Below are 15,092 nucleotides of genomic sequence, written 5' to 3' on the forward strand. Positions count from 1 at the left end.
CTGGCATCCCTGTTGCTGTCGCCGTTTTGGCTGGCCGACCTCAAGTTCCCAACCCATGACAGCAGGAGCCGCGCTGCCAAGGGGCTGCTCCCCACCGACGACCCCCGCCCCAGGGTGCGCTCCCTCACCTGCGCCCTCCGCCCTGCCTCCCCTTCCCCAGTAAATCAGAGCCGCCTCGGCCGCGGGGGTCTGAGGGAACACGGGGACGCGCCCCTCTGCAGCAAGGCTGGGGGACCCTGCCCGGCCCTACCTCAGCCCCGCCCGGCACAGGCGGCAGCGCCTCATCGGTAGCGGGGCCGCCCGCCCCCCTCTGTCCCCCGCCCAGCGCCGGCTGCTCGGCCGCGGCGGGCGCGCTCCTGCTGGGGAGGGGACGGGCCGGGAGGGGCGGAGGCAGGCGGGAGGGAGGGAGGCAGGGCGGGCGGGAGCGCGGCGGCGGCAGATGCTGCGGCGGCGGCTGTGTCTCCTTCGGCCACATCCCGCGGCCGGTGCGCCCGCTCGGCGCGCTGCGCTACGGCGCCGCTGCGCAGCCTGCCCCAGCCGCCGCCGCCGCCGCAGCGGCCCCGCGCCTCGCCCCAGCGGCGGGGCGGTGGATGCCGAGCCCTCCTCGCCCCGGCAGCCAGCGGGCAGCTGTCCTGCGGCCGAGCCCCTCGGAGCCGGATCGGCGCGCTCGCACGGACACGGGGACACACGGGCGCACATGCACGCCCTGGGGGGGGGCAAGCCGAAGATGCTGCAGCTGGGCAAGGTCAGGACCTTGCGGTGAAGCCCGGAGCCGTCGCTCGCCCCCCCCCGCCCCCGCTACCCCGCTTCATTCTCGCTTGGCGGACTGAGGATTTGCTGTTGGGTTTTGGTATATGTTTGGGAGCAAGCAGGCTGAATCGGCGCCGATCGGTGAGTACGACAGGCACCGTAATGGTGCCAGGTCCGTCCCCCTCCCCCCCCCACACCCTTCCCGCCTGCGTGATATTTCTTCTTGGTGCGGGGTCCTGCGCTGCTCCCCTCGGCGAGGCAGCCGGGCTGGGTTGGGCTGCACGGAGCAGTGTTTATGCCCTCAGCCAAAAGGTAACAAAGTGTGTTATTTCCTCATGGCTCTTTCTCCCGGGCCTCCCCCCTCCATCGCTTTCCTCCCTTTCTTGCTACGTTAGTCGTTGCTTATGTAGGGCATCCGCGGTACAGTGTCTCCCGACGCCCTGCACTAATGTGCTCGTTACGGCGGTGAAGTCATGGGCCAGGGAGAAGGAGGAGGAAAAAGAGGAGAAGGAAGATGAAGGGGCTCGGGGACCCGCGGGCGGGGGCAGCGCCCGGCCCTGCGCGGAGCCCGCGCCCTGGGGCGGCTCCGAACGACGGCTGCTGCGTGTTTCTGTGTATCTGTGTGTGTGTCTGTGTGCGGAGGGGAGTGTGGGGTGTGTGCTCTTCTTTTGAAGCCACCGTCTGCGAAATCCTGCGCTCGAGGAGCGGGCGGAGGGGGTGGGGAGGGGAGCCGCGATGTGCGCTGTGATGTTTCGTTGATCTATATTTAATGGCTGAAAGGAGAGATGCTTTTCTTTCCTTTACCCTTACCTTACTCTTATTCTGGTGTGTAATGTGCTTGCATCGATCGGTCAAATCGTAGCTTCAGCTGAATCAAGTCACCACAGAGGAAGGAGGTGCAGCGGCACAGGCAGTACATGTAATACACAAATTCATCTGGCCAGGGATCTTGGAGAAAAATGAAAAAACCCGTTAGAGGGATAATTTTAGAAACCATGTTAAATTTCCCCTGGAGGGACTGGAAAGACGAATACACAGAAGGGTGTAATACAGTATCTTGTGCTGTTACATTTTCTTATACTTTGTTAGGGTGTGCTTTGTTTGGATTCAGGGTGTCACGGTTAACCCTATGCTTTACAGAAAAGAAAAATCCAAAACTTGGAAGAAATATTTAGCAATGAAGAGGCTCCTTTATTGAACACCCAGCTCTTAACTTTAGTGACTGTAGTAATTGATATCTGCGTCCCTTAAAACATGTATGCCTTTTTATAGTCAATAACAAGGTAAAGTAAAAACTTCACATGGTGGGTTTATTTTCAAAGTCTTTATAGGTAGACTATATGTAAAGTGAAAACAGTGAGTCAGCCTGAGCTTTGCTTTATAGCAAACCTTTCCATAGGGTACGTCAAGACTTACGTACCTCAAGACAGAGGGAGGACAACCCAGAATTATATGGAGTTTATGTAAGTCTGTTGTGTCTTTTGCAAAATCAAGATAGGGAAAAAAAATCTTTAGTCATTCTGTACTTCAGGATATATTCATCCTGTCTTAAAAAATAAATTGATTATATAACTCATGTAGGCTGGTTCCGACAGCCTAGTTAGTTGGCAGTGTAAAAATGACATGGCACGAAGGGGTTAAGGGCAGGTCTCCAAAGAAAGCTTCTGTATATCCTACTTGTGGGCCTCTGAGACTCGAGTGGCTTTAGGGCTTTTGTTGCCTTTACACAGGTTATCTGGGGAGGAGCCCCAACACTAAACCCAAACCACCTAGAATGACTGTGATATTTAAGCAAAACATTATACGATGATCAAATACCCTTGTAAGACTAATTTCTGAGCCGAGTTGGTGAAGCTTGGTCTGTGAATGACATGATCCTTTGGGAGCCTTGACTGACTATCAGCTGCAAAACTGCAGAAAACTTACGATCGATCATCGTCATTAGTAAGAAGTTGATTAATAGCTCGGGACTGGGTTGAATGTGATTATGTTGAATGTTGTAGTTCCAAAAGAGGAAATCACATCTTGATCACGTTGTTCAGAGATGGTTTTTGCAGTCTGTTATATAAGAGAGGCTTGGAAAAAAAAAAGGAGTAGAGGGCTGTGCTATGTATACCTACTGAGGGAAATACACCCCAAAGCTGCTAGTAGGAAGCTAAGTATTTATTTCCAAATGCCAGTTGCATGACTTTTTGTGGATTGTAAGAAAAATGCTTTTGGGAGAGGATTCCAGCTACAATTCTCAAGTTCTGTTTGTCAGGTGCCTTAATAAATGTTAAAAGCAATAAATAGCTCATCAGTGACACAAGCCTCTGACCTTTGCTGTGGGGTTTTTTTTGATAACAATATCAAGATAATTTTATCCTCACATAAGGAAATCTAATAGACAGTTGCACAAAATAGAAATGGTAGCAACTAGAAAAATATTTTTGCATAATTCTGATTTGTATAATTTACCTTTGCTGATGGATGGTAGCAATTTAATGGCTATGGTTTGGTGTTGAGTATTTGTTGCTCAAGACACGTGTAAAATCAACTTATGCTACAAAAGAAGTGCTGGAGTAGTTTATTTTTAAGGGTTTTAAGAGAAGCCTTTTTAGGTAGGGGTGTAGATTGGCATGTAAATGGAGCAGATAACAGAATCAGCGGAACTCATAAGTGTTAAATTTTGCACTAAATTTCAGGTACATTTTCTATTTCATGGTTCAGTGTGATATGATTTTTAGAGCCAATCACTTGTGGAAATTCCAGCATATTTTTGTTAGGATTTCAAGCATATGTTTCTATCCTAAAAGCAGCTGTTTTCAGGACTATCAGCAAGATAAGGAAATTGCATTATTACAGTACTCTTCACTTAAATAAGGACCTGTAGTTTTGATGCTCATTGATTGTGCTTGTAAGTCATGAAGAGTTTGATATTTGAAGTTACAGCTGAGATTTGACAAAAATGAAAGTGATTGTTTTTTCTCTTGGAAGTTCTCACTAAAATCCTATTAGAGGATGAATTTTGGATGCTTATTTGCCTACACAATATTAAGTTTAGTAGTAGAATTATTAATAACATAAAAGTAAACAACATACCTTAATAGAGGCAGCAGTTTTAAATTAGAACATTTATTTTTTAAGTGACAGAATGACTCTCAAATAGGACTAAACCACATTTGCTCTTAAAGAAGAGATGGCTTTTGTCATGACAGAAGATATTATACCTTGAAAAACATTGTATTTTTGGCCTTTTTTAATGGGGATATGTCAGGAAAAATATTTTCTCTTATATGAATAGGAAGTCTCCATGCAAGACAGGTAAGTAGTCCTCTGCTCACGCACTGCAGAACCACATGACCCTTTGGCTAAATGGCTCCTTGGTAGTTAGGCTCACCTGGAAAGAAATCTGAATGCACCATGACACACTGAAACAATTTCTTCTATCCCCTTGGGATGTGTTAACTTTGTGTAGTGAATGGGTAAAAGCAGATTGCCTGACCAGATTGTCTGGCATTATGCTGGACAAAATTTAAATTCAATAGTATTTAAAAAGGAAATATGCTATTTGTTTCTATGTAAACCAGTTGCCATGTTAATTTGTTTTTTCTTATATAAACTGTCAGTTTAGTCTAGAACTAAGAAAGAGAGAAACATTTCATTATCTATCAGAGCAAGCATTTAATATTTATTTAAATTGCTCTTGGCGTGGTCACTTCTAGTGCATCCTACTATCTGGGGGATAGTAGTCTAATCTCGTAATCTGCCTATTCTACTTTAAAAAATTCTATTATAGTAATAAGCAATAACTTCAAGACACATAAAGCATAGAACAGAATATATTGTCTTGTCCTTTTGGTTGCAGCCTATTTTATTGAAGCTTCGGAAAAAAAAAAAAAAACCAAAAAAAACCACTCAACCTAAACTCCCCCAACACACCCCCCAGGTTTCTAATGAAGCTTTTAAACTTTGTACTTCTCAGAGCTGCCAAAATGGTGTTATCTTTCTCCAATTAATATATAAAATAACCCTGTTTGATGTTGCATTTTGTTTTGGTTTATTGTGTTAATTGTAATAATTCTACTATATAATGAACTTTTATTTTCCACTTGTTTTAATTCATTTTAAGGAGCCACAAATATGTAGAGCTTGACTTGTAGCATCCAAAATCAAGAACATCTGAGACCCAAAGGGGCTTTACATAAAACATTCTGTAGGAGAGGATTTTGCATTTTCCCCTCCTATGTTTTCAATGTTTTTGTCTTCCACTCTTTTTTCCTTGCCAAATTTACAATTAATTTCATCATCTCCCAAAAATCTTCACAGTAGAGCATCTTGCTTTTGGTCAAGATAATTACTTTTACTGACAGTGTAACTTAAATTTCCCTGCTTAATGTAACATAAGCATCTTTTTCAGCCATGGGTACATTCTCCCATTCAAATACTGTCAGTTGTTATTCAATTAAGTAGCTAAGATATCCCTTTAAGGCTGAGTTTTTGAAGGGAGCCAAAGGAAATAAACAGGTAATGTAAATATATATTCTGATGGGAATCTTGATTGCTTTAAACCCACTGAATAAGACTTAACCCTTATACATTCATTTATATCAGATTTCTATTAGATAGTTTCATTCAAATTACTAAGATGCTTGGGAAAATAATTAGGACTAAGTTTCAGTCTGATGGTAGAAAATTGCTGTACCTTTTAGCTCCACTAGGATGACTATAGGTTGTAATCTTCACCCTGTAAAAGTATGTGCTTTCCATCAGAACCAGTAAGCAGTTTGGAAGGTGACTGGCAAGGTTGGTCTGAGAGGTAACTCAAGGCTCCAGACAATGAGTTTCAAGGTATTTTAGTTCCTGCTTCCCAAGAGACTTCTACAATTTTTGAAGCTGGGTGTCTGAAAGGCAAGAAAACATGCAGTGGATGTTATAAACAGAACACGTGAACTTTTTAGTTCTTCTTAACAGTTTTTCACCTAAATGCTGGAATCCATGAATTTGTGTGTTTCTGATATGGTAGCTGATTTATAAGCAGCTTTGTTTTTTTGTTTGTTTGTTTGGGGTGTTTTTTTGGGGGGGGGGTTGTTTGGGTTTTTGTTTGTTTTGTTTTGGGTTTTTTGTTGTTGTTTCTTTAATGTATACATTATTTTAGATTTATGTGAGCAAAGAGTGTAACTTTTCTGAAGATGGCATAAATGAATCAAATCTTGGCATGTTGGCTGGGTAGTAATCAGGTTTCTTCGAAAGCAGGTTGTTGTTGTCCCAGTCAAATTTGCTTGTTCAAAAAAAATTGTTCTTGACAAGAGGTTGACTGTTGCTTTACCTGTTTGGCATATGGGAAAGCAAAAGCTCTTTTTTGTGTGAAAAATGTCATTACATTAGATATGGATGTTCATATTCAGTGAAAAGCAGAGTGAGAAGGCAGAAGGCTAGGTCAGAGAATGATTATCTAAGGAAAACAGCAAGTTAAAGGTTTTCAGCAGTGGAAATGCCTCAGGATTAAACATGTAAATCTTGCATGTACAAATCTTGTTGTTGTCTTGTATGCCAGAATTTGTAGAGTCATTTCTTTAAATAAGCAGGTTCTTGGAAACATTCATTACATCATCACTTTCTCGCATTTCATATGCCAACCAAGCTTCAGGACAACTTTTGAACATGCCTAATGGCGTCATCTAATTTGTGCATGGCGTGATACCGTAGTAGGTGAGATTCTGTGTGATCGAGAAATTGAAGTCTCATGGGAAGTTGGAGCTGGGGCTGCTAAAAAGTGTAGTTACTAAATACAGAGTGGTACATCTAGTGAATTCTTACAAATCAAAATCTAGGTTAGTCTGTGAGCATTTTGAAAAAAATTAACAAAATGATTAGTCATGTTTGATACTTTCTGAGTACTTCTGATAAAACACCTGTATCCTTGATCACCACATGATGGTAACCTGGACCTTCAGTTCAGTGCCTAACCTTGTCTGACCTAGTGTGCTTAAAATGCAGTGACTAGAACAAAAGAGTTCTGGGAATTTTAAAAAGTTTGTGTTTTAATGAAGGAGGTTGACAGTAATTGATAAGTCATAGAATTCTTGCTGCAAATGGTTTTGAAGCCTGATTACAAGAAGAATGTGATTTTATATGTGGACTTCCACTGCAGTGCTGATGTATGTCATCTGCTGGTACAAAGGGCAAAACTTGGAAGTGTGATAGTGCATCTCTATTGCTGCAGGGGGCCCCCAGCTGGGTAGTAGCTTACATAGACTCCATGTATTACAGAAAGCTGATTAATCTTATTAAGAAACCCATTGCTCTTTTATATCTTAGTTTGCTACAGGTGTACTTGATTGGTCCTTTAATTAAAACACCATCACCATTGGCTAATTAAGAAACCACCCTTTGGTAAACAAATCTCCATAACACATTCCGCATGTTCACAATACCAGGTGCAGCAAGTTAAGATAAGAATTGTTTCTCTTTCTTTTCTCTGATCTCTCACAGCCTTTTCCCAGAACGATGCCTGGGAAAGTTGTGTTTCTCTCCGTGGTCAGAGAGCTGCTGCCACGCATCTTTATAAGTGTCAAAAATATAGAATGCATTCTCAAAATTTTCATTACAATTAAAGCAACAGAAGACTGTTGGCTTCTGTTTTCTTTACTTCTGACATTTAACTGTGTTAACCTTCCCAGTTGAAGGATTTTGAGTAAAAGGTTTGGAAGTTCTGTCTGGCTTAGGCCTCACCAGGTTAGTCACCAGTTAGATCCTTCTCAGCTATGCCCATGTGATTTTCAGATAATAAAATTTGGCCCATTCTGGGGAAAAAAAAAGGGGTTGTAATCTGCCACAGACCTTGAGGATTAGCTACTACACATACATTTGTTTTACTGATGACTTACAGCATCCTACAGTTGAATGCATAGGAGATAGGCAACACCAATTCCTCTTTTAAAGCCATAATAAACATGATAGTCCCTTACAGGTTCAGTAGTGTGTATTTTTGGTTGAAAGTGTTTCTGACAAGCTTGGCAGCTTATTGCACTTATTTTTCACTTCTGACTTCTATTGCCTTTACCAAGAACAAGTAAATTATTGCACAGAGCCTCAGGAGTCTTAGGGGACTCTGGCTTTAATCTCTTCAAAGAAGAATGGACAGGTTGAGCTTAATTAGAAACATTCATGTCTAATCAAAGGGTAAATTTAGAATCACAAGTTTTAAGAACTGGCATTAAAAGCAGACTCATGATACCAAAAAATCTTTGGTATCATGAAGCCACGGTATATTTGTGAAGCATAATGCACTATTCTAATAAGCAATTGTTTAATACTCTCAGATACATAGGCCTTCCTAATATGTGTCATTATATAGTTTTTTCAATTAAAAAATTCCAAAGCATGCAATTCTGGTCAAACTATGGAAGTTTGTTAGCCCCTGAGTGTTTCCACTGGGATCCTTTGCACTTAATTCTCAATGCAGACTCTCATAATGAGCACCCAAAGGATGGCTAATCCTCCTCATTTCAACAAGGAACAAATATTTCCTTATATTCTATGTATCTGATGTAGCATAGATCTGTTCAGCAAGTGCTGTATGTGGAGGAAGTGGAAAACTGTGTTATAAAATGTAACTTTCACATTTCTTCTTTGTTTTTCTTGAGGTTGAGTTCTGATTAGTGGACTTACATGTTTCCTCTCTATAAATACCTTATAAGTAAAAGTAGCCAAGAGTAATCTACTTATTAATTCTTACTTTTCTATCACTAAGTCTTGGAGATAGCATGTATAGATCTTGCTGTTTTGTTTTGTTTTGTGGGTGTTTTTCCAGTCAGTAAGAGATGTGCATTTTTTGTTGTGAGTAATAAATATTTCTTCTATTTCATGTCTATTAGAAAAGCAGTATTTGAACTCAGCAGAGGAGACATCTGTTTTTGTATGGTAAAAACAAAATTCCAGGTTTTGATCATGTTTAATGCCTTCAATTTAGCTTAGAGTGGATAAAATTTTACACAGAATAAAATTTATATACTTAATTTTTTTTTTTTTTTTTTTTGTGAGCAAGTGCAACACTGGTATTTGAGGAATGCGCTATACCTGACAGTGGCAGTTAAGTGCAACATAAACTTGACTACTCTTAGGATTTTGGGACATCTTGGATTTTTGAGACCTGGCATCTCTGACTCCTGAACATGCTGGATGACATTTCATTGGAAAGCTGGCTGAACAAAGCCATTTCAAAGAACCTGATTTTCCTGTTTGTGTGTGGAGTCCCTATATCTACTTAGTCATAGGAGAGCTGGCCAATGAGGGGGAGCAGGTTTTCCTTCACAGCTGTGTTCTGCCCACCGGAGTCCTCAGGCTGACATTGCTGATGGATTGCTCTGCCTGAGACCTTCTTCCCTCTAAAAATATCCAGGGAGGAACTACTTGGCTTTTGATCAGTGGTGATGTAAATATTTCAGGTCCCCAAATGACAGATTGTTGGTGATCTATTGACAGAACAGACTTGGAGCAATGATGTTTGTCAAGGAGCCAAAGAGTCTGCAATATAAATTGCTTTTACATTTTGGAGTTTGTTTTGTTTAGTTTTCATTTGGGGTTTTTTGGTTTGTTTTTACTGTACATAGTGTCCAAAGCAAAGAAGGAGATCTGAGATACTGATTATAGCAGGCCAAATATCACGTAACACAGATAGTTGATCCATTCTTGTGATTTCTAGCAAATACTTTAGAAATACATTTTTGGGAGTGTTTTATTTACTAAAGTGCATCAGTTCTAACAGAACACCTTGCACAGATAAGCAAAATAGAGTTTGAACATGTTTAAGAAATGCATGCATATATTCTGTTTTTGTGCATTAAACATATGGAATTAGTTGCACCTCTGTCAAATGTAGAAATTCCTCTCTTGCTTGCATGTTACATAACTTGCATATTAATCTCAAAAGCAATGTAATGTTGTCATCTCCCCCAGGCAAAACCCAGCTGTACTCTTGCTGAATTTGGTAACAGAAATCCAATTCCATGGGACCCCTGTGTTTCACTAGATGTCCCTTAGTAAAAATATTATTTTCTATTTATCCCGCCTTCTTTCATTTGACTGTTTAGTAATTCCACAAGATAATGTTTGTCATGAAACAGTTGGGATGAGCTTTTTCAGTGGCTTTTGTTCTGTGGTTTTTGGTTTGGTTTTTTGGTTGGTTAGTTTGTTGGTTGTTTTTAGTTTTTTTTAAGAGAAAATTACACTTATTACACTGTTATCATAAAACAGGCATGACAAACTCAGTAGCAGTTAATAGTTTTTATACTATTTGGTCAATATATGAGTTACAGGTGGGGGCAAAAATGGTGGAGAAGTGTGAAAGAGAAGGGAAAGATCAGAATATAAATTGGTTTAGCTAACTTATCTTACTGAAAGATTATTCCTGACCTGTAAAACAGTATAGTTCTGGAAATATAAGGTTTGTTTACCTGATAGTGTAGTATGCTAGTCATCAAATGGAATTGCTCTCTAGGAAGTTGTACAGATCTCCTAAAACAAGTGACCGAGTTTATGGAAATACACATTCTTGGGAATAAAGCAATTTATTCTTCCCCTTCTGCAGTTTTTAAATTCACTTTTTCATAAGGTATTTAGCATGCCTCCAGTAAAATACTGTAATAAAGAAGCAAGGACTCCTGATTTTTGAAGGGCTTAATATCCTCATCATAACATTCAAGTATCCATGTTTTTCAAATACTTGTCTAATAAATCTTTACTTAAATATGGTCTTTTGGTTCCACTTTGGATTTAATAAGTAAATCGTATTGGCAAATGGCCAAATACAAGGGTTTTTTTTGGTCATGTAGTTTTGTTTGGGAGTGTCTAATTTGTATATACTATGCAATGTATTCTTGTTTTTGATAAACAAAAGAGAATGAGTGGTGGGTATCAAAAAGATGAGTTGACCAGGAGGAATGGGATAAATGGAAAAGTGACACGGTCTTGAAATGCAGATGTATAGCTGCGCTTCAGAAATAAATGTTGTATCTAAAACCTAGTATTGTGAATTACATTATGGGTCTCTAACTCACGTCAACTAAAGTAAGTTGCACATTTAAGGGAATAAGGTGCAGAAATGAAATTATTTTATCCATCCTCAAACTCCATGGAAATAGTAGAAGATTTATTGCAGTGATATTGCTTCCATTAAGCTGACCCAAAACATGTCTCAAGTCATATCATTCCAACATAGAAGGTTCTCGATGAATTTTACAGGTGAGCTGAGCTGCTGTCACTACTACTTGCTGCTGAGGCTGATTTTTTTCTCTGAATGGGAGCAGCCACTGAAAACTTGTACCACTTCTATGTAGACTTTTCTACCTTTAAGTATGTTCCTGCACCTTGATACAGACCCTGATGGATGTCTGTCTCTCTTTTACCATCTACTTAAGTTGGTTGTACAGTAGTTGTAGTCTTGTTGTTTCACTGTAAGAAAACAAACATTTTTTGCTTAAAAATCAGTAAAGAACTTCCTTTTATCTGGGTTTCATGTTGCTACCACACTTCTAACAACATGACGGGTAATTTATGGAGTCCAAATTCTCTCTCATTTTTATTTTAAAACTTTTATTTGAATAAATCCCACAAATAAATATATGTACATTCAAGAAGCATGGAGAAGAATAGTTATTTCTGATTGTGTTACCAGTATCCAAAGCTTGTGCTTCTGTCCATAGTCTGTGAAAGGAAAGGGTTAGAGACTTGTGATTGATTTCACAATGCCAGGTTTTAGATACAAAGTGTATTTCAGAGGCACAGCTATACATCTGCATTTCACAGGAACAGTTTAAGAAAGAAAGGCCAGCACAAAGCTTTTTATTTTTTGCAGATGAATCCTTCTGAAGCTCCTTCAAAAAGGTGACTTACCTTGCTGAATGAATTTATAGAACATTGTTCAATATTTCTGATGTTTTAATCTTCACATTTTTCATACATGTGTAGAAGCAAAGAATAAAAGAGACTTGCAATTTAAAGTCTGAGCATTTATACATCCAAAACTTCTGAAGTTTGAAGATGTATGCAGAGCTTTTAGTAGTACCAAAATATGACATTCAAATATTACCCAAAATGTAACAGGCGTATAAAACAATACTTTCTATCTCTTTATTATTTATTTCTGCCAGGCAGGCTTCCTTCTTTTGAATAGACTTTATTTGGTTATCTTGAAACAGTCACTAATGGGTTAAATAGAATATAATGGAAATTGCTGCAGCCTTGTGAATTCTGTTCTTGCCTTTTAAATTTTTTTTTTTACTATTTTAATAAGCTCTACAGCTTATGATACTACTTTACCCCTGAAATAATTTTATGGTGCAAAAAATATTGTGAAGAGCCTGAATGCAGGCTAGCTTACAGTGAAAGCCTCAGGAGACTCTTTCAATATTCCTGTTTGCAGCTGTTGTTTCAAACTTTCTTACCATTCTGCCTACAGGAAACCAAACTTCTCAGTGTTTGAGTGGAAGAGTATTTGCTTCTTATTGATACTGAATTTCAGTAGGCTAATTTTGTTATGGAACTGGACCTTAGCCCTAAATTATAACAGGACCTTGAAGCTAGCTGCAAATATCCCAGGTTTCCCACAATGAAATACCGTGAGCTCAACACTCCTGAGTCTATCTGTGACTCTTTACAATAACAAACAGAACCACAGGCTGGACTGTGCTCCAGCACTCTCTGCCTCTGCAGAGTGGTGTGTAACCAATTCCCTCCCGGGGCGCATTTAGAAAATTGCGTGCTGCAGCTTCATTAACTGCACCATGTATGAGAGACCATATGAAAGAATGCAGATGGAGGAACAGACTGGACTCATCTAAGCAATCAGACATAGTGGTGGCTCTTTATTTTGTATTGCATCAGTGTTTTGACAACCATGCTTAGATCACAGCCCTGTTGAACCTGTGCTGTCCAAAACATACTCACAGATGGTCCTTGTGTTGAAAAGTTAAAAAATCTATCTAACGAGACTGCTGAAGGGAAAACAAGTCAAGAGAGGCTGATAATAGGTCAGGAGCAAACATTAAAATAGGATACTGGTTGCTTATGTACTCTGTCCCCTAGAGCATGTAGGCCTTTCCATGTTGCTTAAGCAAAAAGCTCTTGCTACACTGCTCTCCATGCATGGGTGGCATAAAAGTTAACTTTTGTTTGACTTCAGCTGGTTTTTTCCTGAACAAATAACAACATATTTTATGTGATGTAAGAGGCTTTTTTTCCAAAACAGAAAATGTCATTACTGAGGGTGCGGGGAGAAGTAAACTGTACTAGATCCCTTCTCTGTGAGAATTTTAAAGAACAAAACCAGAACTTGCTTTGGCAAGAATAATGAAGCTCTAGAAAGCATCAGCAAATACCCTGCTGCTGGTCCCTTACTACACTGTTACTTCTATTGTATTAGCAGAGTGTGTAAGGAATGGCATTATACTCATTTATAGGCAAAGGCTGCTATTATTTCATTATGTACTAGGAGAGAAGTGGACAGACAACTTCTGCTCAAGCCTTGCTGTGGTACCAATAGTAGTCTTTTCAGTCCTTCGTTGTTTCAAACAAAAAGGAGCCATTTCAGAGCTGGAAGATGGGGAGCAAATGCTTGAATTCCCTGCATCTGTAGGTTTTCTTCTTTTAATAAGGGTCAAGTTGATGTTGGATTAATTAGAAATTGTTTCAGCAAAATAACTAGCACAGGTAAGAGAATCACACTAGAATATTTGAACAATCTTTCATAATTTTTTTTCACTTTTACAAAACATTAATACTATTCTAATATTTGTCTGAAAATATCGCAGTGCTTTTAAGATGGTTTCTCACAAGTGGTCTTTTCTGATATAGTATTTCTTGGTGTTCATTTTGTAAGGAGAAATAAACAAAACACAAAAGAAACAAAAAGGAAAGAGAAGGGGAAGGGGCCAAGGTGGCTGAGGACCCTAGGCTTTGGCTCAGTGGATCAGAAGGTAACCACAGATTTTTCTTTGTAGTTGGTTTATTAGGTAAAAGTTGCCTTTATCACTTCATGAGTTTTAAATAAAGTAAAATATCTCAATAAATATAGGTAATGACTTTGATGGTAAGAATATATAATATTTTTGAACATACTATAGATTGTGTTTATTTTTCTGGAATAATTTACAGGTAGCAATATAATACATTCTCAAAACCATAATTAATGCAGTATTAATTTGAAAAAAAAAGTGTTAAATCTAACAAATTCCATGAAACTTTAGTTGTAGCTTTTGTAGCTGCTGCTCTTTCAGTCAAAGTAATAATTAAAATAGGTTTGCTGAGCAAAATTAATTTAATTTACTGGAGAAATCTAATTTACTCAACTCTGATCCATTTATATACTTGTAGTCAGCCTTGATAGCATGGTCTATTGAAATTCACAGTGAATTTTAGAACATCTGCCTTCTAATTATTCTAAATATCACTATCCTAAAAGCATATACATAACGCAATTACTCCTTATGGTTTTATACATTTCTGTTCTAGGAGCTGCTCAAAGCATGTCTTTGCTTTTCTTATCCATTGTTCTTCTAGGTTGTCAGATTACAATCAGCAAGGCTTGTGGAGTTAACAAACCACTTACACTTCAAAAGGGTAACTACAGCACGAATGACAACAGTGTTTCCTACTGATATAATCTGAAGAGAAAATTCAGTGTAAAACCCATAGTTTCTAGGACATAAGTTTGTTTACCCATGTTTGTGAATATAGTAGAGTACATTACTTCCTTTATCCATGGTATAGGTATTTTTTATGTACTCAGGGAATGGTCAGACCACAAATATTTTTTTTTTTTTCTACTTCCAATAGACTGTTACACTGTTCAGCACCTTTCCCTGACATCACTTAGTTTCCTCTGATAAGCTTTTTTCTAGGCTTTATTTCCTGTGTTTTCAGCTACTAGCTAGCTTGTTTTGGATTCTGCTTTTCCTGACTTAGGGCACAGACTGCTGTTAGTGACAGAAAACATGGGTTCACTCATCATGACCATGGTAACATGAAATTCTTTGGCATCTCATTATTGATCTGTGACTATCAAGCTGTCTCAGGATGTTTCAAGTAGGGCCTTTCCTTTTATTCTGGAGTAGACTGTTACAGATGCAAGAACATATCTGATCAAATGCTAATAAATGGCTGATTTGGGTTTCAGAATTATCTTCTGAATGTAGTTTCTTCCAGCAACAGAAAGTGATATCTCTCTCTCTCTCTCTCATGCAATTCTGCCATATTTGCTCACTGAAGAGTGGAGGAGTTTATACCGATCCTCTTTATCGTGGCATCTGCCCATCATCTACTTTAAAAATTCTACTTATCTACTAATTATATAAGATTTAAAA

General features: G+C 39.3%; 1 protein-coding gene across 4 annotated transcripts in view; it reads left to right on the top strand.

Annotated features, from left to right (window-relative positions):
* Positions 1-799: 799 nt before the first annotated feature.
* The window catches only part of CTNND2 (catenin delta 2), a 631,469-nt gene continuing 617,176 nt past the window's right edge, over positions 800-15,092 (top strand). For all 4 annotated transcript variants that reach the window (XR_008434168.1, XM_053959428.1, XM_053959656.1 and 1 more), the window contains exon 1: positions 800-891. Coding sequence is in view for 3 of the 4 variants with exons in the window: in XM_053959428.1 (XP_053815403.1) it covers positions 855-891 (37 nt within the window). In the remaining variant the exon portion in view is untranslated. The remainder of the gene's footprint in view (positions 892-15,092) is intronic.

This window comes from Vidua chalybeata, chromosome 1 (genome assembly GCF_026979565.1).
Source record: "Vidua chalybeata isolate OUT-0048 chromosome 1, bVidCha1 merged haplotype, whole genome shotgun sequence".
NCBI classification, from domain to species: Eukaryota; Metazoa; Chordata; class Aves; order Passeriformes; family Viduidae; genus Vidua; species Vidua chalybeata.